The 21817-nt window shown below is 51.4% G+C and overlaps 1 protein-coding gene across 1 annotated transcript; it reads right to left on the minus strand.

Moving 5' to 3' along the window:
• Positions 1–13930: 13930 nt before the first annotated feature.
• DHRS1 (dehydrogenase/reductase 1) lies at positions 13931–21409 on the minus strand. The gene is made up of 8 exons (XM_058666267.1): positions 21207–21409; positions 18849–18992; positions 18602–18681; positions 15660–15792; positions 15193–15339; positions 14660–14729; positions 14245–14325; positions 13931–14107 (listed from the first exon to the last, which is right to left on the minus strand). The coding sequence occupies exons 1-8, from the start codon at positions 21354–21356 to the stop codon at positions 13971–13973; spliced, it is 942 nt and encodes a 313-aa protein (XP_058522250.1). The 5' UTR covers positions 21357–21409; the 3' UTR covers positions 13931–13970.
• Between the last annotated feature and the right edge of the window lie 408 nt (positions 21410–21817).

Genomic DNA, 21817 nt, shown 5'->3' on the forward strand with positions numbered 1-21817 from the left:
GGGCCTGCAGTGCAGTGAAGGCAAAGTGGAAGCCTCCATATACACATATAAGCATACATGAACACACATGCATGCCCCCCACAAGCAGAAGTGCCCAATGTTAGCTATTTTCACCAAAAACCCAAGACACTAGACACAGCAAGCCAGCTGTAAAGCGAGAGGGCCTTTATTCTAGCAGGAGGGGCAGCACAGAGCAGAGAGAAAATTGGAGTAGAGAGAGAGTACTTGAGGGTGAAAGAGAGAGAGGAGAGATAGCAAGCACAGAGGTGGGAAAGCAGAGGGCAGAGGGAGTAGTCCTAGCAGCTATAGTCCTGTCCTTGCATGTGCTGGAATCCCATGTGGGCGCTGGTTCAATTCGTAGCAGCCCTGTTTCTCATCCAGCTCCCTGCTTGTGGCCTGGGAAAGCAGTCGAGGACAGTCCAAAGCCTTGGGACCCTGCACCCGCGTGGGAGATCCGGAAGAGTAAAATAAATCATAGAAAAATTTATGTATTTTTATTGAAGAGTCAGATATACAGAGAGGAAGATCTTCTGTCCAATGAGTCACTGCCCAAGTGACCGCAACAGCCAGAGCTGTGCTGATCTGAAGCCAGGAGCCTAGAGCCTCTCCTGGGGCTCTTCTGGCCCCCATATGGGATCCCGGTGAGTGCAAGGCGAGGACTTTAGCCACTAGGCTGTCCTCAGCCCAAAAGCTCTTCTGAGGCTACATTGTGGCATAGTGGGTAAAGGCTCCATCTGCAGTTTCAGCATCCCATATGGGAGCTGGTTTGAGCCTCAGCTGCTGCTAGATTCTGGCTTCAGAATAGCTCAGCCTTGGCTAAGACAGCCAGCCATTTGGGGATTAACCTTAGCTGAAAGATCTTCCCTCTGTCTTTCCTTCTTTCTGTAAATCTGCCTTCCCAGTAAGAATAAGTAAATCTAGGGCCCAGCGGCATAGCCTAGCGGCTAAAGTCCTTGCCTTGAAAGCCCCGGGATCCCATATGGGTGCCGGTTCTAGTTCCGGCAGCTCCACTTCCCATCCAGCTCCTGCTTGTGGCCTGGGAAAGCAGTCGAGGACGGCCCAGAGCACTGGGACACTGCACCCACGTGGGAGACCTGGAGGAGGTTCCTGGCTCCTGGCTTCAGATTGGCGCGCACCGGCCGTTGCGGCTCACTTGGGGAGTGAATCATCGGATGGAAGATCTTCCTCTCTGTCTCTCCTCCTCTCTGTATATCTGACTTTGTAATAAAAATAAATAAATCTTTAAAAAAAAAAGAATAAGTAAATCTCTAAAAAAATTAAAAAGGAAAAAGGTTCCCAAAGGAGAAATGGGCATGGATGAGTGGTGTTAAGTTCATCATCATTGGAGGTGATCAAGCGTTTGTTGGTCAACCAATTTGTGAGAACATAGTAGAGGACGGGACTCAGAAGACACTCAAGAACCAGGCCTTCTGCCTTGAAGTTCTGGAAGCTTCTGATCAATGTCTTCTACACTGCCTGCTCCCCAGGGTCCTGGGTGCCTGGACACTTGACTGGGTGCTTGGAGTTTTTGCTCTCCTCTCTCTCCACAGCCTTCTGGGTCAGACAGGCTGAGGAAATTCCTCAATGATCAGAGGAGCTGCCAGGTGCCCAGAGCACACTTCCTGCCTGGGGAAGAGACAGGACCAGGTCAGCTGGTGAGAGGAGCTGGCAAGGCTCCAGGCTGAGCCTGAAAGACAGAAGAGTCCCATGGGGAAAGTCCCTACAATGAGCTGATCCTGGCTCGCCTGGTGGAGTGAGTGCTGACTCAAGCGCTGCTGACACTGGGGGCAAAAACGGACAAGAAAAGCAATGGGAATGAAAGGCTGGAAAGACCTCTTGAGCCAGAACTGAAGCTTCCTTCCAGGAGGAAGGCCCTGCAGGCTGAGTGACTTCAAACTGACCCAGCAGGGGCTGGGATTGGGGCAGGGACACTGCCTACCTGGCAGTGGGGCCTGCATAGCTCCAGGGGGCGCCATTGTGTTGGAGATGATGAGACAGGAGAGGTGCAGGAAGCAGCACCGCTTAAGTTGAATGCCAAGCTACAGGCAGGAGCTGTGGGGACATGGTGATGCTGTGTGGGAACACCCACTCTGGCTGGTGGTTAAGCACAGGCAGTGAGGGGACTTGACCCTCTCCCTCATCTCTGTCCCAGTCACAGCCTGGAAACAAGCATGGCCTGAGTGCCTTGGGTGCCATACACGGGCTAGGCTTGGAAGTCTTTGGCTTGGAAGTGAAGCCGGCAGTCACAGCCCTTATCTCAGGGAGCCTACACTTCCAACAGCAGCACCACCACAAGGATTTTGTGAGTGATGTGGAAAATGTTAGGTTTTAAGCGCACTTAAAGTTCTTACGTTGTTATGCGCAGCTAATTCCTGCAACCAAGTCCTCTTTTTCATGATTAGTTTACTGCGAGCCAAAATCCCAGATGCAGCCAAGTGCTCAGTAGGTCCTTTATTCCAGCAGGGTAAGAACGGGAGCAGGGGTAGAGGGGAAGAAAACTGGAAGGGACACACATGTCCTGCCATGGTGGCAGGATGGGGGCTGCCAGGCAGGGGAAGGGACAAGATGGTTGAGGATGGGGAAGAGTCAGGTAAGAAGGGAAGGGAAGAGAGAGGGAATCCGGGAGGGGCCGTGTGGGCTGTGTGCTGGCCTCAGGAACTGTGGCTGAGATTGTCGGAGCCACAGGGAAGCGGGTGGAGACTAGGGGGAGGGGCTAGAGAGACTGGGGTGTGGGATTCTCAGGTAAGGCGCCAGGTTACATCTGATTGGTGGATAACCAGAACGGCCTGAATTTCAGGATTTGTGGGGAAGGGGAAGCAGGAAATGGCGCAGGGTCCCAGATGGGATGGTCTTAGTCCCCATGATTGATATTCGAATCACTCCACACAGAAAATACATGCGTGTGTTTGCCGCGGAGCGCCTGCCAGCAGCTGCCCCATTTTGTTAGGGTTCCTAGAGCTGGCTTGCAGGGGAAAAGAAGGAGCCCAGCCTGGGGGCTTGGCCACTCTGTTCCCATGTCTCCATACTACCTCTCCTGCAGTAGCTCGAGCTCCTGCCATGCCTGCATTCATGTGTGGCACCCCACTTCCACCACTGTCTGTGTTCCTCCTCAGCTAGCTAAGGGCAGGTATTGCTGGATAAACACCACCCTAAATGGAGCAGCGACACCAGAGCACAACACACAGCCACTGACAGCCAAAGGCAGCACAGAGAGGTGCGTCCCAGTGGGCCAGGAGTCCTAGCCAGCACACATACATGGATCAGTTTCAGAGTCATAACAACCTGGGCAGAATGAGCCAGAGGAAGGGAGACACTGCCTGGAGTCCATTGGGTAAAGCCTAAAAGCCACTGCTGGCAAGGCCCACACCCCACATGGGAACTGGTTCGAGTCCTGGCTGCTTCACTTCTGATCCAGCTCCCCACTAGTGTGCCTAGGAAAGCAGCAGAAGACCCATGTAGGAGGCATGCATGGAGTTTGGGGTTCCTTCTTACAGGGCAGGTCAGCCCTAGCGATGATAGCCATTTGGGGAGTAAATTAGAAAATGGAAAATTGCTATTGAAGCCCCATTCTGTAACACTTATCCTTCAAATCAATCAATTAACAAATCTTAAAAAAAAAAACCAAAAAACTAAAGAAATCCATTACGGATCCTCAAAAACGAAATAAGGAAAGTAAAATAAACAGCCATGGAACAAATGTGCAGTGGTTTGGGGACGCCAGAGAGAAACAAGCTCATTCCTTCCAAGGTGGCTGGGGGTGGTAGAAAAAATCTCTGGGGTCTCAGGAAATAGGAGGTGCACTCCAAGCCTCCCCGACCTTGTAATCATCATGACTTGGGCTAGGATTTTGTGTCCAGCATAAGACATTGAATTTTCAGGGTGGGAACTGGTTTGGCTTCATGGAGGCACCCTGGGCTGCCAGCTATGGGTCAAACAAATGCACCTGGACCAAGAGGTGGGCCTGCCCCAGTGCATCCTACCAGGGGCTGTGAGCACCACCATGTGGAACATTCGATGCTGCAGGCTTGCTCAGTTCTGGGATTCAGGCTTCAATGCAGGTTGGAGGAGAGCAGTTTAAGGGTCCAATGGAATGGCCCTAGGAGGCCTACGGGGATGGTCTGTGGCAGGCAGAAATGGGGCTGGGGTGGAGGGAAAGGGTGGGTGTTGCTACAGAAGTACAGACAGCTGAGCACACAAAGGCCAAGGTAAGGAAGTATGGCAAGTTTAAGGACAGGTATATGAAGTGGGTGTGTGTAATAGTGCTGGAAAGCAGAGAGGGGGGTTGAGGGTGTGGAACTGAAGCCACAGGCTGCATAACCTTTGGAATCCTTCCCTGCTCTGCCCAGCCCCACACACCCTCTGCATAAGATAAAAGGTGCCCCAAAGCCTGGAAAGTCAAGCCAGGGACAGAGCTGCCAGTCAGCATGACTCAGGACCAGAAATTCCAATGTGCACACTCATGCGCTTGGTGAATGAAGATGTTTTCTGCTGTGATGTTTCCAGTGCTAGGTGAGTTAGCCAGTTTTACTGAGTATCTGATTTCTGAGCTAGAAGACAGTGTGCTCACCTCACTGGACAGAAGGCCAGATTAAGACTGCGGCTGGCTGCTTTGTCATCACAGATGCCCAATCAGCATGCATGGACCTAGCCAACTCTGCTGTGCTAAACTGATGACAAAAGGCACCAAGCTGGCCATCCCCTGGGCTCCCAGCCATCACCTGGGAGAGACCTAGAGGGAGCTAGGGTGTGTCTGCTCCGCCTTTGCTTGTGACTTAGGTGGGGACCTACAACCTCTGCACCTGTTGGGACTTGCTCCCCGAGCTGGCCCAAAGCTGAGCCCACTTCTGCCTCTGCCTCCTCCCTAGCATTCATCGCAGCTTCCTCCATGTGCAAGGGCCTAAGAAAGTGTCATCTCACAATGCTGATTCCCTATGACCAAGGGAAGCACACACGACTTGCTCCTGTTCTTCTGCTTTTGGTCATTCCATTCCTGATAGGGCTATAATCTCTCAACCTTGCTCCCCAATGAACTTGCACCTGGGTTTTGGCCAAAATAAACCGGTCATTTCCCACAGCTGGGCCACAACTGAGGGCCCTCGCTCTTCTTCAATGTGGTCACAGCAGCCAGCACTGGCTCAGCCAAAAACCAGGAGCCAGCAGCTTTGTTGCAGAGACCCAAAGATTTGGGCTAACTTCTATTGCTTTTCCCATTCCCATAGAAGATGGCTGGATTTGATGTGGGACACTGGGACACGAACTGCTCCCAGTAGGACTCAGTCCCGTCCCTGCTGTCAGCAGCTGCTGACTGCAATACAATTTGCCCACTTTAGCATATACCTGGCTGTGTTTTCCTTGGAAACCACCTGGCAGAAGTTATGATGTGTACCCCTCTGCAGCCCCTGCCCAGACGTGGGATGAATGTGGCCTCATCTATAGTTCAACATGGGGTCAGGTTAGCCTGGATCAAACTGGAAGTCAGTGGGATTGAGGGCTGAGCGTAGGGGTGGCTGGGTGGCTGCTGTGATGTCAAGCACACAGATATGGGCAAGTCTGTGTGTGTGTGTGTGTTGTGTGTGGCTGATGGGATGTCAGGAGGAGATGGGCAGGTGTGTGTGTGTGTGTGTGTGTGTGTGTGTGTGTGGCTGAGACGGAGTTAGGGCAGACAAATTTGGGCAGCAGTTTGTGTGTGTGTCTAAGGGAATGGCAGGCAGAAATGGGAGGTCAGTGTGTGTGTTTGTGTGGCTGATGGAATGTCAGGCCGACAGAGATGGGCAGGTGTGTGTGTGTGTGTGCCTAGGGGTGTCAAGCAGACAGAGATTGGAGGCACGCCCAAGGGGCATGGTCTGCCCTGACAAGGAGGAACTTTCCTGTGGGGGAGGGCAAGATGGACCAGCCTAGGGGTGAGGACTAGGGACTCTGCCCCTGAGTTGGTGGAGGGGCAGCAGCAAAGTGACTTCTGAGGTCGTGGTGGTATATAAGGAGGTTAAACATCCAAAGGCACCATATGTCTCCCGTGACAGCTCAGGGGCAGTGTCAAAGCCATTAAGGGGTTACAGGTGGCAGGGATTTGCTGTGTGGAAGGAGGAGGGGTAGCTCTGGGCCCAGCCACCTTGTGTGGTCTCTTGTCTGAGCAGATGACCCCTCAGTTCTCCCGTGGCTGCTATGGAAGTCTTGTGTGGGCTGTGGCCTGGTGTGTCTGGTTCTCTGCTCTGTCTTGAAGCCAGGAAGAGTGCTGGGTCCAGGGCAGACCAGTATGTTGAGTTGTTCAGAGGAAGAAGCTAAGATAGCAAGGCTGCCTGTTTGTTGAGTGCTTTCCCTGTGGCAAGATTTCCTTCCATGCTTGAAGCAGGGAGGGTAGCATTTGCCCTCTGCATTTAGGCCTGTGGAGCTCACACTCTCCACCAGTGACTTGGCCTCCAGGATGTTATCCTGCAAGGACGCTTCTGGTGAAGAATGAAGAGACTGGGGATGTGCAGGGATCTTGTCCCCACCCCCTCAGCATCCTCAAGGTGTGAGGGGGGCAGGTTGTGGAAGTCTGATCACTGTTAGCTGATGCCTTGGCCCATGATGAAGGTTAGGTACATAGTTCCAAAGTTCCCTATGCCAGTCACACCCCATTAAGGTACATCAATTTCTGTTTCAAAATCACCCATGAGCCAGTGCCATGGCTCAACAGGGTAATCCTCTTTCTTCAAGTGACAGTATCCCATAGTGCACTGATTTGTATCCTGCTTGCTCCACTTCAATTCAGGTCTCATTTATGGTCTTGAAAGTGGTGGATAATTGCCCAAGTTCTTGGGAGCTTGCATTCACATGGGAGACCCAAAATAGGGTCCTAGATCCCAGCTTAGGGTCAGTTCAGCTCTGGCTGTTATTGCCACCGGGAGAGTGAGTGAGCAATGGAAGACTTCTGTGCGCTTCACTTTGTCTCTAAATATGTCTTTCCAATAAAGATAAACGAGTCTTTATAAACTATACATACACACACATAGGTACGGCTGTGGGGCTGAGGTAAAGCAGCTTCCCTGCAGTGTGGTGGCTGTGGGGTTGCCCCAGCCAGGCCGAACCCATTGCTGAGGACTAGGCCAAATTCATTGCCGACAAGTGGTGAACGAGTCCTAGACTTTCTTTTTCTTTTTTCTTTCTTTCTTTCTTTCTTTCTTTCTTTCTTTCTTTCTTTCTTTCTTTCGTGTGTGTGTTTTAGATGTTTTATTAAGTACTCACAGTAATTAGAATCCTAGGCTTTTGTTGGCCAGCGTACCAAATGGTGCCAGGCTCTGTCTGCTGGCCGCTCGGTGGCGATCTCTGGGATTTTTAAGATATGTTATTGCTGCCTATGGACATCCATGGATAAGGCCCGTGTGAGTATAGATGAGGGATGAATTCTGGGTGATTCCTAGCTATCGGGGTCACGGAACTTGCTGGCAAGCATGGGAACTGAGATCTGGTGGTTTGGAGGGGAGAATCCATAAGATCTTGTGGAGAGCCATACAGTTGGATCGGATGGCATGGGTGTGTGATGAGCACCGCTCCTCGGTTAGCAAGGCTACGAGGAGTTTCTGGCAGCGAGGCAAGGCCCGGCGGAACGTCTCTGGTCACCTCATTACTGCCTCAGCCCATTGTATGGACACTCAATCACCTCTCTGATGTTTCATAGAATTCTCCTGAGGGTGTTGTTGTTTTTCTGCTAATGTGAAGTGATTCCTGTAACTGGTATGACACTTCAAATTGATCAATCATGTTATGATAAAAACATCTTTAGCGATGTAAGGCTATGACACACAGCTAAAGTATACAATAGTACAATTGAGCCCACTGTTTCTAAATATCCTGTTATGTACCCACTTTTGTTCTGGAATTTGCCTTAGTATAAGTAATGTTTTCCTTAAGAAATGGTTGATTAATATCTTGCAACTGATGGCAATCATGGAGGTACAAAGAGTTTGTTTACTATGCACCTCGAACTGTTACAACACATGATATGACGCATTCTAGTTTCTCACCACAGAAAGCAAAAGTATATGGGGCATCTTCTAAAGGGAAACAAATGTGACCCCCCTCAAAATGGCTTAAAATCTCAATCTTATATTGGCACTTATGTTTAGGGAAAGAAAACAGTTTATAAATATAAAAGGAAGTTTCTTGTAAAAGCCCTCTGTTTGTAGATTGGCTGTGCTGCCTTGATCCCTTTCACTGCCCTTTAACAAAAGAACAAAAAACAATTGAATCATCACTAGGTGAAGGTGACGGTAATTAATGCATGACTTGATTATAAGATTTAGCAAAGAATCTATGTTATATGCTTTTATAAGATCCTTTTATGATCTTTTAATTCTGTACTCTTAATATTCTAAGCAATATTAGTTTGTGTTTAGTAAAAATTGATTTTAATAAGTAAATCATTTGTCACTATGTAACCACATGCACTGCCATCTGTGGAGTTCCTGGCTTTAACCAGGTCACTGCAGGTTTCAATGAGTAATGATTGTTGAAAATGTTTTCCTTAGGATTGTTTTTTGTATTCTCTTAATCATGATGTAAAAATGAAACAATTGGATATTGTGCAAAAGCTTGTGATGATTTGTGTATAAATAAAGAAGGCAGCTTTTCTGAGTTGTCCATTATGAGCATCATGCCATAGTGGTCCATGCCTTATCTCTTCTTCTTATCATCTCGCCGATCCACGCATCCTTTGCAAGCTCTCAGTCAGCTGGAGCTGGTCTCCGGCAAGATCTGTTTGGGCTAGACTGATTCACCAGCCTAAATGGGAATCCTAAGATGGGCTGTTAGCGTACAGCATCACTCCCACACACCTGTCCACATGAAAGCTATGGATGGGGGCCTGTCTGGCAGGGCTCGGTACCAGAACCTGAACGAGTGGTGGAACAGTAGACAGGTCACACTTGGCAGGGTCAAGACACTAACCAGCACACGAGAGAACCAAATTTGGGGGGGAAGAGTTGCCCAACGCTTTGGAAATACAAGTCCCAATGGTTAGCTTGCGAGCTGGGGTGGTGATGGGCTGAACTAGGTATGACCATGGAACCGGCCATCACTCATGTGTAAAAGAACTGACAACAGTCTGGGCAGGTCAAGGCAGCAGCACCTGAATGTGCATCCTAAATAGGATGTGGGATGGGATGAGCTGCAACTGGAAGGGGGTGGACCAGATAGGACTGAGCAAACCTCAACTCACAAGGAAGAACAGAAATTATGATGGAGCACAGTTCATGCCAAACTAGGCTCTTACACTGGCTGGTTTGCATGAACCAGGAATACTAGGCCACAACATCAAAGGCAAAGGCTGAAACAAATGAGGGGCTAAGCCAACTGGGTCAGAGCAAACATTGGCACACGCATAATCTAAGGCTGGGAATAGGCCCAGTTGGGGAGCTGTGAGAGTACCCCCTGGTTGGGTTGTGTTTCCCACGAGAGAGTGTTGGGGCTGGAGTGGGGGCTGCGTTCTGGCCTGGATATGGCTGCAATCTCCCTTAGCACAAGTGTGAACTGCGGCTGGGTCCACCTAACTGGGCTAGACACCAGCACCATTTAGTGCTCTGGAGAACCTGGGTAGATGTAGGACGAATTAGGCTAGGTCTCTGCCCCTACTGAGCTATGTGTGAGCTGTGTCTGGGTATGGATGAGCCTTGGCTGGGCTGAAACATCCAACAGAATGGACTGAAGGCCAGCAAGGAAATGCCACTGTTCCTACCAGGATAAGAGGTGGACTAAATAGGGCTGGCACATAGACCCACTGGTATGTGCAAGATCTGGCGTAGGCAGAGATTCTGATGGAGGAGCTTGGGAAACTCCTCTGTCGGGACACAGTCCCTGCAGGTGAATGCAAGAACCATGACAGGGAGCAACCAAGACCAGGCCAGAGAAAGATACCCACCAGCATACATTTGGCATAGGTTGGGGACAGACCAGGCTGAACCAGTTCACATCACCCACTGACAAATCTGAGCACCAGAACAGAGCGTGGGTCGGGTCTGGTTTGTTTGCGACACAAACCAGTGCACATTACCAAGGTGCCAATGCCAAGATGAGGTGACCCATATCATATGCGGCTGCAGCGCCCAAACAGCACATGTGAGAACCAGGGAGGAAGATGGCAAAGCTGGCAGGGGGAATGTGGGGTCCCCTGATGGACCACCACTCCCATTGGAGAGCATGAGTTGGGATGGGGGCAGACCAGACCAGGCAGGGCTACAACACCTGTGCGTCTCATGTGAGTTAGATCAGGGAAGAGCCAGGTTGGGCTTGCTGTTCTGACTGGTAAAAGCACAAATTAGGGCTTGGCAGCGTGGCCTAGTGGCTAAGGTCCTCGCCTTGATCCCATATGGCCGCTGGTTCTGATCCCGGTGGCTCTACTTCCTCTCTGTCTCTCTTCCTCTCAGTATATCTGACTTTCTAATAAAAATAAAATAAATCTTTAAAAAAAAAAAAAAAAAAAAAGCACAAATTAGAGTGGGTGAGTGTGGGGAGCAGGGTGCTAAAGCTGCTCCTGGGATTGGTAGGGGTCGTTGCAAGATGGCAGCTGGCCCAGGGCCAGGAGGGGGAGATGCTCTTGCCAGCAGGTAAACAGGAAGTCACAGGGATAGGCTAATACCCTCGCTGCGATTATGTCATTGCTACTGGCCTATCATGTAGCGCCAAGTAGACCCATGGGGAGAAGTGATTGGTGGAGAATGATATAAAAGTAGCCAGTAAAAGCTAGGCAGGACGGTCTGGGACCACAGGGGAGGACAGACGGACGGACGGCAGATGGATGAAAGACGGGATGAGGGAGAAGGACGGGCGGGAGGAAGGGTGTTGGAGAGAAGCGGGGAGGAAAGCTTAGACCAATGGGGACCGGAGCAGCAGCGGAGAGAAGGTTTTAAAAGCAGCCGCTTTTGGCAGTGAAGGGTCCGATTACGGTTCTGGCTTTTCCCAGGCCCCCAGAGTATGCCTCGTTGTTTTAATGTTGCCGCTGCTGGGCAGGGGGCAACAGGTGAGGGTTAGTTGGGCTTTGCTGCAGCTTCAGCTGGCAGAAGCTGGCACTGGGAGCTAATCTGTCAAGTTAAACTCCAAAACCTCTTGAAGAGTGCATAATCAGGAAGTGGGAGTGGCCAAGTAGGGAAATAATGGACACCTCCCTCTTGGGTACCACTCCCACTGGACAGCACGAAAACCAGGACAGGGACAGGGGTGGCTAGACAGAAAGGCACCCACCAGTATGTGTGTGGGCTGGATAGTAGGGCAGGTTGGATTGAACTAGGCTTCAATGCCCATTGACATGTACAAGAGCTAAATGGGATGTAGGACAGACTGAACAAGTCCTCAGTACATAGTGGCAAGCATGGGAACCAGGGTAGAGGGCAGGCCTGGTGGGGGTGACGGGGAGTTGCCCCAAGTAGGCTACTGGTTCGTGTGAGGGCCAAGTATGAAGTGGACAGGAAGGGGCTGGGCTGCAACAACCATTGGTTCATGTGGAAGACAGGGCTGAAAACAGAAGTGACCCAGCAATTGCAAGGACCAGCTTGTGCATAAGCTGATTGGAGCGACAGACAGTTCTGGACCCTGTACTGGCAAGCACACACAAGAATCGGGTATAGGATCACCTCAAACTAAGTTTCTTTGGAGATCCCTCCAACTGAACTGCTGATCTCAGAACCCAACATGGAGAGACTATGTCAGCCAGTGGTTTCTGAAGAGATTTCATTGTGCTTGGAACAGCGAGATTGGCAGCAATCCAGAACTGTTGAACTACCAAAACTGCTTGAGCAGGAGCCTCGGAGCAAGCCCCACATCCGGGGGGTGGGGGGCTGGGATGGGTGGGAGGTTGGGTGGGGCTTCTCCCTTTGTTTCTCCCCTGACCCCAGATATAGGGGGAAAAATCATATTAATGTGGAAACAATGGTCTTACTTTCCTGTAGCCCTTGACCTTTTGTACCCTAATAAACTATGTAAGATTACAAAAAATAATAATAAATAAAAATGAACAAGTTAGATACTAAAAAAAAAGAAATAGTAAAAAAGAAAAAGAAAAAGGGATACACACACACATAAACTTGTAGGCAGCACCCATGGATCTCACAGACTCTCACTGTGGCTGAGTTTCAGCAGCACCTGAAATGAAACAATGCAGGCCTGAAGGAAGTGTCCACAAGCAGCTGTCACAAGCCAGTGAGCTGCTCCAGCAGCTCCTGGGGCCATCCTGAAGGGGCCATGGCAGTGGCAGCTTCTAGAAGCTCACGCCCGGCAGCTCTGGCAGAAGGGCAGTGGTCTCAGGCCCTCTGATTGACAGCAGCTGAGCCTTCACCTCCAATGCTCCTCTGTGCTGCTGGTCAGGAGTCTTCTTTGGAACCGCCCTTGACAGCTGCTCCTGGGAGCACACCTGTTGTCTCAGGCTGGGACAAAGCCCCTGCAGGCAAGGCTTCCAGAAAGGGCTCATGCAATGCTGAGCTGCTTTTATGCAGAATTCAACTCAGCCCAACAGAAGGGCTGAGGTAGAATGTGCCATCAGCTGTTGCTATCCTGCTCCCTAGTACTCCTAATACTCCTCAGCCAGTAATTTCTTCCTGAATCCAGGAAATCACAGACAGCAAGGGACCCACCTTCATGGGACTGAGCTAGGCTGCAGGCTTCCTTGAAGAGGTGGTGGAAGGAAGCAGTGGCAGGCCAGTGTGAGGGTGGTCATGCTGGGTGCTGGCCTGGGAGATGGCCCAGCTTCCCAGTGGGAGCATGGCACATGGCTCTTAAATGAAGAGCAGGAACAGACTTGGTGAAAGGAAGCCTTGATCCACTGACGCTTTGTTGGGCAGAGAATCCGGGCTCAGGCCCATACAGCAGGGGGTCTTCAGGTAGTGCTGTGGGCAAGAAGCTCTTTGCCATATTGGTGGGGCTGGTTTGAGTCCTGCTCATGTTCACACAGGGAGGCAGAAGGAAACTGCTTGAGGACGTTTGTCCCCACACCCACATGAGAGATGCAGATGAAGTTCCAGGTTCCTGGCTTTGGTGCTCAACCTTGGCTGCTGCTAGCATTTTGGAGTGTGAACCACAGGAGGGAAATCTTTCTGTTTTGCCATGGGATGAGCATGGTGGGTTAAGCTTTCCCTGGGGATGCCAGTACCCATATCGATGCTGGTTTGAATCTAGGCTGCTCCACTTCTGATCCAGTTCCCTGCTAATGCACCTGGGGAAGCAGTGTAATCTGCACCCACGTGGGAGACCCCAGACAGAGCTTGTGGCTCCAGCCTGTTCCAACCCTGGCTATTGAGGTCATTTGAGGAATGCATCAGTGAGTGGAAGATCCTTTTCATCTCCCTCTCTTTGTGACTCTGCCTTTCAAATGACATAATTTTTACTTTTTTTTTTTAAAGATTTATTCATTTTATTACAGCCAGATATACAGAGAGGAGGAGAGACAGAGAGGAAGATCTTCCGTCCGATGATTCACTCCCCAAGTGAGCCGCAACGGCCGGTGCGTGCCGATCCGATGCCGGGAACCTGGAACCTCCTCCTGGTCTCCCACGCAGGTGCAGTGTCCCAATGCATTGGGCCGTCCTCAACTGCTTTCCCAGGCCACAAGCAGGGAGCTGGATGGGAAGTGGAGCTGCCGGGATTACAACCGGCGCCCATATGGGATCCCGGGGCTTTCAAGGCGAGGACTTTAGCCGCTAGGCCACGCCGCCGGGCCCTTTACTTTTTTTTAAAGGAAGGAAATAAAAACACACTGAAGGAGAAGCCAGATCTTTATTAACCCATAGGGACCTTTTCAATGAGGCAAAATGTGGAAGAATGAGGAAAACTAAGGCACAAAGAAACACCTAGAAGGGACTTCAAATTCACCACTGACACAGAACAGAAGTCTTCTCTTCATGTCAAGGGCAAGGGAAGGCAAGAAAGCCAGCTTTGATTCCACAGGGATAGGCCCCCACGTCCAGGCAGCAGGAGAGGAGGAGAGTTGTGACGTTAGGCCAGGAGGGTTAGAACTTGCTGGAATAAAGTGTGATGAGCCATTTGGGCATACGCAGAAATCCGGGCAGGTAGGAGGCCAGCCAGCTCAAGGGGGAGGCTTGTAACAATGCGGAGCTCACAGACAAGTAATCATAGATGGGACGGCCTGGGGAGCAACAGGAGTTGGAAGGTTAGATTCCCTGTTCTCCACTCCTAGACACCACAAATTAGCTGAGAAGCTGACATGGAGGGTGGGAGGGGAGGAGGAGCAGCCAAGAGCCACTGCGAGGCCAGGGTTCTCACCGTCCACATCCCGAAGGCCATAGCGCCGGGCCAGGTCACAGGAAGGCAGCACCTTCCCACTGAGGCTCAGGATGTTGGGGTCTGTGGGCACACACACAGTGGGAGATGGCATGAGTGAGCGGTAGATGGTGCCAGGGTATGGGCATAGCTGGACGTGGCCCCAGTGACACATGCTCAGGAGACCAGGCTAACTGCCCTCCAATGTTAGCAAGGCTCAGGACAGCACCTTGTACCTCCAACCGACGATCCTGACTCGTTGGGCCTCCAAAGGAACAACAGTGAAGACCTCCTCCGAGAGCCAGAGGAAGAGGGCACAGTGCCTAACCACCTCCCCATCCCAGAACTCAGCAGAGGCTGTGCCAGCCGGCACACTCCCTATGTCTTTTCCAATTGCCAGGGGCCCCCAGCTCCTCACCTGTTGCCAGAGCCACCACACATTTGCCACTCACTTCTGTGGATTCCGCAGAGGAGAACTGAGATTTGAGCTGCAACACAGGGCAGAGAGGGGAGAAGTGAGCTTCTGAGAGCCCTGCTCACACCTCTCTCCTCCATCAACGCAAAAGAGATGTCAGAGCCCTTCTGCAGGAGCTGCCCCACACAGGGGAGCCCTGTACCCTGGCAGCAGATCCCACTGCCTCCAAGTGGAAGGATCTGGTAGTGCCAGTGGGTGCCCTGCATCCCAGGTGAGTTCATTGTGAAGCAAGTGCCTGGGTCTTAGAGCTATACAGCCTTTCCACTGGGGACCTCTAGGACCTTGAGCAAGCTGGGTGACCTGAGTCTCAGTGGAGCCACCTACAGGAGGAAGGAAATGGTGTGGGTCCAGGGCTCAGCCCTGTGCTGTTGTAGGCAGCACCATAGGCTCCTGTGGCTTCTTGTCTGGTCTCTGTGGAAGGACAGACCTATTCCCCAGTGTCTCTTCCTCCCACACCCCCTCCTTCCACTGCCAACCAGCTTCAGTGTGGGATCACTGCTCTGATCCCCTTTTTCCATCTGCTCCTTCACCAGCTCCGTCTGCACCAGTCCTGGCCACAGGGACACATAGCTGACCCCGTGGCGTCGCAGCTCATGAGCACAGTCAGCAGCCAGCCTGTCACACTGAGAAGAGATGAGGGTGGTGAGAGTCAGGGTACCGGGTCATGTCACCTTCCTCCCCTGCCCTCCCTCCTCCCAAGGGGCATATCCCAAGTCCCTGTCCTTCCCAGGAGCCCTGCCATCTCAGCTGCCTGCTCCCCCTGGAGCTGCCTACACTGTCAACTGAAGGGAGCTCCAGCCAAGGAGCTGTTTTGATTGAGCAGGACAGAGTGGGGTCCAGCCAGTACCCCCATTCTGAGTACTGGGGACAGTACTTTCTGAACTCCAAGGTATTACCACTGCCCTATCCCTCCTCCCTGACCCCCCTGCCACTGCATTCTCACCGCGGCTTTGCCCACGCCATAGGGGACACTGAACAAATACTGCAGGCCACCCAAAGATGAGATGACTACGATGAGTCCCCGGCCAGCTGGGACCATCATCCGTGCCCCATACACCGAGCACAAGTAGTGGCCTCTGGAAGGTGGACAGAGAAGGCATAATGTAAGTACAGGCCTGAGGCCACAGCACACAGCAGCATCCATTGCCCCCTACTGACTGCACTTAGGTGGACCTCTCTGGGGAGGCAGCATACAGACAGGGTGAGGGGAGGGTGCTGGGGTTGCAAACAGAGGGATAGAATTTCTGAGGTCACATGCTTATGGGAAAATGGGTAATATGAAGCATCCACTTTTCCACTTGTGTGAGAATGCAGTCTATAGAGGACAGAGAGAGAGAAAAAAAAAGAGTCTGAAACAATGGCAGTTACATTGTAACATGGTTTGGACAATAAGATGCTGGACTCTAGGTTTGGTATATGCTTGCAATGAGGGAATCTCAACTAAACTTGAACTGTGGTTATGCAACAAGGTAGAGGAATCCACCATGGGGGGAGGGTTTGGGGAGGGGACGGGAGAATCCCAGTATCTATGAAACTATGTCACATAATACAATGCAATTAATAAAAAAAAATTAAAAAAATTAAAAAAATACATTGTAACATGGTTTAAGGGTGAAACATTTTAAAAATGGATAAGGTTGACAAAGAAAGACAATGGGAAACCAATTACTTCAACATGGGCATGTGTAACTCGCAAGTTCTATGTAAATTAACCCATTGATTTAGTCCATTGGGCTTATAGCCCAGTAAGACTTTTTCTTTTAATAATAGATGTTTGGGCCAGGCGTTGTGGCCCAGCGGCTAAAGTCCTCGCCTTGAATGCACCGGGATCTCATATGGGCGCCGGTTGTAATCCCGGCAGCTCCACTTCCCATCCAGCTCCCTGCTTGTGGCCTGGGAAAGCAGTTGAGGACGGCCCAATGAATTGGGACACTGCACCCGTGTGGGAGACCTGGAAGAGGTTCCAGGTTCCCAGCTTCGGATCGGCGCGCATCGGCCCGTTGCGGCTCATTTGGGGAGTGAATCATTGGACGGAAGATCTTCCTCTCTGTCTCTCCTCCTCTGTGTAGTTTTTTTTAAAAAGATTTATTTTTATTACAAAGTCGGATATACAAGTGAGCCGCATATGAGATCCCGGTGCATTCAAGGCGAGGACTTTAGCCGCTGGGCCACTGCGCCGGGCCCTAATCAGTCAGACTTTTTAGAGGAACTGACAACACTAAACTCAACAAGCAAAATAAACTGACAAAGTCAGCCAGGAAAATTGTACAAGAATAAAAACACCTTGTGGGTGAGTGGGATTTTCTCCCTCCCCATCCTTCTCTCCCACACTACCCTGCACAGGGAGGGTCTCTAGCCTAGTGGGCAGGACACCCACATTCCACATTCCACATCTGGGTGCCTGGGGTCAGTCCCAGCTCCTTCCCCAGATTCCAGCCACCTGACAACGTGCACCCTGGGAGGCAGCAGCAGTGGCTCAGGAGAGTGGGCTTCTGCCACCCACACTGGAGTGTGGAACTGAACTATAACTGCACGAGGACACCCAGCCCGAGGTCGAGCAGAGCAAGGAAGGCAAGAGGAGGAACCAGTGCCTTGTCAGGACAATGGAGAACTCATCAGGGCTCAGGGGCTGGGGCTCTGTCTGGAACCCCATCTCAGCATCATAACCCTGGCCCGCCAGCATGAGGGTGTTAAAGCAGCCACTCCAGGTGACTGTAGTGCAGTGAGGGAAGCTGCTGCCCAGAGTGCTGGCATCCCATAGGAGTGCCAGCTCAAGCCCAGCTACCCTGCTACCCAGCCAGCTCCTTGCTGATGCACCTGTGAATGAAGCAGCAGAGGACCCAAGGGCCTGAGTCTCTGCTCTCCAAGTGGGAAACTCACATGGTGTTCTAGGCTCCTAGCTTTGGCCTGGCCCAGTGTTGGGTGGTGCAGACATTTGGGGAGTGAACCAGCAGATGGAAGAGCATGCTCTCTTGCTCTCCCTGTCTAGGTGTTTGTGTGTTTGTGTGTGTCTCTCTCTCCCACTCAGCCTTTCAAATAACTACTTAATTGTATTGTAAAGAGGGCTGAGGCCTCCCTGAAGGGCTGTGGTTGCGGGTCCTGGTGAGTTGTCAGCTTTTGGCTTCTCCTTACTTGCCTCTGCGCTGACTGTGCCCCTCTGACCTCTCTGTTGGCCCCCCTTCTGACACCACTTCTGCATTCTTACCCTCATTGGGCTTATCACTGGGGTGAAAACTGAGCAGTGTTTGTGTGGGCGCCACAGTCACGGGTCTGCAGACAGTCTCCTGTTGGCTTTCCCAGGTGACCCTCACATACATCTGGCATAGGTTCATAGTAGAGAGGGCACCACTGTTCCATGGTGACCCACAGAGATAGAAGTGTCACATCGCTAGGATCGATTCTACATGCCATATTTTTCTCAGTCCCATGCCAGGTGTACCTATGACACTGTTGGCTTCGTGCCCTTAATACCCTGTCCTGATGGGGCGTGGAGTGAGCAAGCATGGCTGGTACTGATCTTATTGATCTGATCTTGGTTTATAAACAACTCACCCTCTAACTGCTGTGAAAGTACAGACAACAAGCGGTGTGTGGACAGGCTGACGGGGTTGGGTGTTTGCGGGTGAGGTTAGGCTGCCTTTCAGGTCTCCCATTGGGACTGGCAGAGTGTCAGACGGCAGGAAAATACAGAGGGAAACACAGCAGTACTTGCCATTCTCAGAATTCATCATTCTCAGGCAGAGCCTTATCTGAATGGCAATTGTGAAGACACAAGATATGTCAGGATAGAACAGAAAGGAGAGGAAAGCATTGGTGATGGAAGCCCAAAGGAAGAGCTTGATCCCTTGGGACAGCTAAAGGAGAATAAGTGCATGGATTACCCACCTGAGTCCAACATTGTTGATGTCATCCCAGATGGTGGCAGGACATTCCCAGAATGCTTTATTCCTGGAATTCAAGATGGGCTACAAGGCATAGGGAGGGTAATCAACTAGATGAATCTGAAGGCAGGAAGGTATGAGGAGGAAGGCAGACAGGCAGGAAGTGGGGGGGCATAATGAATCTGAGGACCAGGACTCTGGGTGAGAGGAGAGGGTTGGAATGTGGGGTTGGGATCAAAGTTCAAAGGCACCTGAACCCCAGCATAGGCGTTGTTGACCAGCACATCCAGACGCCCATGCTGTTCCCGATTCACTTGCTCAAACAGGCTCCGCACTTCACTCTCCTGGCTGGAATCACACACCACAGGCACACAGCGGCCACCTCGGGCTTGAGCCTGCAGGGGGACAGGACAGGAGCTCAGAGTCCTCCTGCAGGGCTCCCAACCCAGGGGGCAGCCCAGGGATGCAAGGCAGCCAACCCATGAGGACACACAGCGTTCCGTACTGCCCTCTGGTGCCTGCTTAGGAAGCTTCACAGGTTGACAGGGTAGACTGAGAGTTTTTAAGTACAAAATGTCAAGTTTCCTAATATTACTACTACTGATAATAATAAAAGAGCAAGATTACTTGTGCCCCACCGGCCTGTAGCAAGAGACTCATTTTCATATGTACAGGGGAAAGAAAAACAAACTTTGGGGCCAGCAGGATGGTGTAGCTGGCTAATTCTCCACCTGCAGCATCACATATAAGCACCAGTTCATATCCCAGAGACTCCACTTCCCATCCAGCTCCCTGCTTACAGTCTGGGAAGTCAGTGTGGATGGCCCAAAGCCTTGGGACTCTGTACTCATGTGGGTGACTTGGGAGAAGCTCCTGGTTATTGGCTTTGAACCAGACAAGCTCTGAATGTTGGTCATTTGGGTGAATGAGTCAGCTGTTGCAAGACACTCTATCTCTCCTACTCTCTATTTCTGATTTTAAGTAAAACAAGGGAATTGTTTTCAAAAGACAATAAAAGGTAAAAATATAGAAAATGGCTCTTAGCCACCATTCTCCTCTCTAACAAGTGGTCAAAATTGATACCAAATGTCAATGGTGTGTGTCACCTTGCTCTCTGTGAGCTGGGATAAGTGGCAATGAAGCCCGGAGCCTGCTCCTGAGAACCCAGTCGCTCTCCATGTCCTGGTCCTGGGTCCTCTCCTTAGCTCTGCTCTCCTGGAACCCCTCCTCAAGCCCAGCCCTCTTATGCTTGTTCACACAGTCATGGGACACTCCAAGATCCCAGGCTGGGACCACTTGCACTGCCCAGGCACCCTTGCTCTCTGTGCACCAACCTCCCACTGCATAGCAACAGGACCTTATCCAGAACAATGCTCCTACTCCCAGGTCTACCTGCTGGCTCCTTCCCTCTGACTCCCTCGCCTGAGCCACTGCAGTGTCTCCCAGTGGTCACCTGGCCCCCCAGAGCTCTCTGCCTTAAACAAACTCTTCCTGTCTGGTCAGTCACCAGGAACCATCAGAAACACAAACCTGAGTGTGACCTTCCAACCGAACCAGCATCTCAGAGAGTAAACCCAAGTTTTCCTGCAGGGTCTCCTGAGACCCTCGTTTCCATTCCAGCCCCTCACCCACCACACATCCCTCACCTGCCTCAGGTGGCAACATGAACACCTTTCACCTTCGTCCCTCTGCTTGTCCAGCCTGCGCTCTCCAGTGTTTTCACTGCTTCTCCTCACCTAACTTCTGCCTTCAAGACTCAGGGCAAGAACCACTTCTTCTAGGACACCTTGCTCAACTACTGCCCCTGTCCCCTGCATGTGCCACCCCTTACCCATGCCACTCTGCACACACATCCTCGTCACATTCCCCTTTGTCAGCCTGGTTTACATCTGACCTCCTGCTGAAATGACTTTGCTAGTTTTCAGAGCCCAGTGCTTTGCCCAAGTCAAGTCATCCAAGGTTCACCCCGCTAAACCCAGTAGGTCAGTGAAAAGTACATGGGAAAATGGAATTTAAAGATGCTTAATTTGACTTTGCAAAACCTTCTGAAAACCATGAATAGGAGAGTCTTCCAAAATGTTAAAGTAAGCATTATCCCAAAAACCTACTCAGGGATTACACTTATTTTTGCATTTCTTTCTTTTTTTAAGATTTATTTATTTTTATTGCAAAGTCAGATATAGTCAGAGGAGGAGAGACAGAGAGGAAGATCCTCCATTTTGATTCACTGCCCAAGCAGCTGCAATGGCCGGAGCTGAGCTTATCCGAAGCCAGGAGCTCTTCCTGTCTCCCATGCGGGTGCAGGGTCCCAGGCTTTGTGCCATTCTCAACTACTTTCCCAGGCCACAAGTAGGAAGGTGGATGGGAATCAGGGCTGCTGGGATTAAAATCGGTGCCCATATGGGATCCGGGTGCTTTCAAAGCGTGGACTCTAGCATCGAGGCCACATTGATGGGCAATTTTATTGTTTGTTTTTATCAACACAAGACCATCTTTTAATTCCACTTTGCATGAGGTTTGGACCGCCCTTGTTTTCCTGGGGCTCCTGCATCTCACCCTGGTGAGGACTTGGTGGCAGCTAAAGACTGACAAGTGGGTCCCACACTCACCTCCTCTGCAGTGGCTTGAAGAGTGTCCAGGTGGCGGCCAGTGATGTAAACAGTGGCCCCTGCCTGACAGAGCTGCAGGGCAATGCCACGGCCAATACCTCTGGAGGCCCCAGTCACCACACACACTTGACCCTTCATGGGAGGCGCCATGGTTCACTGGCCGAGGGGAGAACCTGAGGGAGCAGAGAAGTGCCCTGAGGGAAGGAGGCAAGGCATGTTTGCAGGGGAATACCACTGTGGGAACAGGAAAGTTCCAGAAGCAACAAGTGACTCTGATGTGGGTCAAGGGTGACTGTGGCTGCTCTAGAGAAGCAAAGAGCATAGAAGGAAGACCTACCGCGACCCAAGGGCCAACAGGTTAGGATTGTGGTGTACTGGACCCTCAGGGTGCGTCCACGGGGTCCAGTGCACTCTAGAACTGGGCTTCCGGGCAGGGCTCAGCGAAGCACGGAGATCCTGAGCCCCAAGCTTGGACAGCTCGCGCCCCTTACCTGTCCGCAAGTGCAGCTGCCTCTGAGGTCTCTCTTGGAGTGGCTCTCTGCTCCTGCAGCTGTTGAACTTTTATTCAGGCCGCAGGGGCGGATCCAGGAACGGACTAGAGCGGGGTCAGC

The sequence above is a fragment of the Ochotona princeps genome, chromosome 6, assembly GCF_030435755.1.
Source record: "Ochotona princeps isolate mOchPri1 chromosome 6, mOchPri1.hap1, whole genome shotgun sequence".
In the NCBI taxonomy this organism is placed as follows: Eukaryota; Metazoa; Chordata; class Mammalia; order Lagomorpha; family Ochotonidae; genus Ochotona; species Ochotona princeps.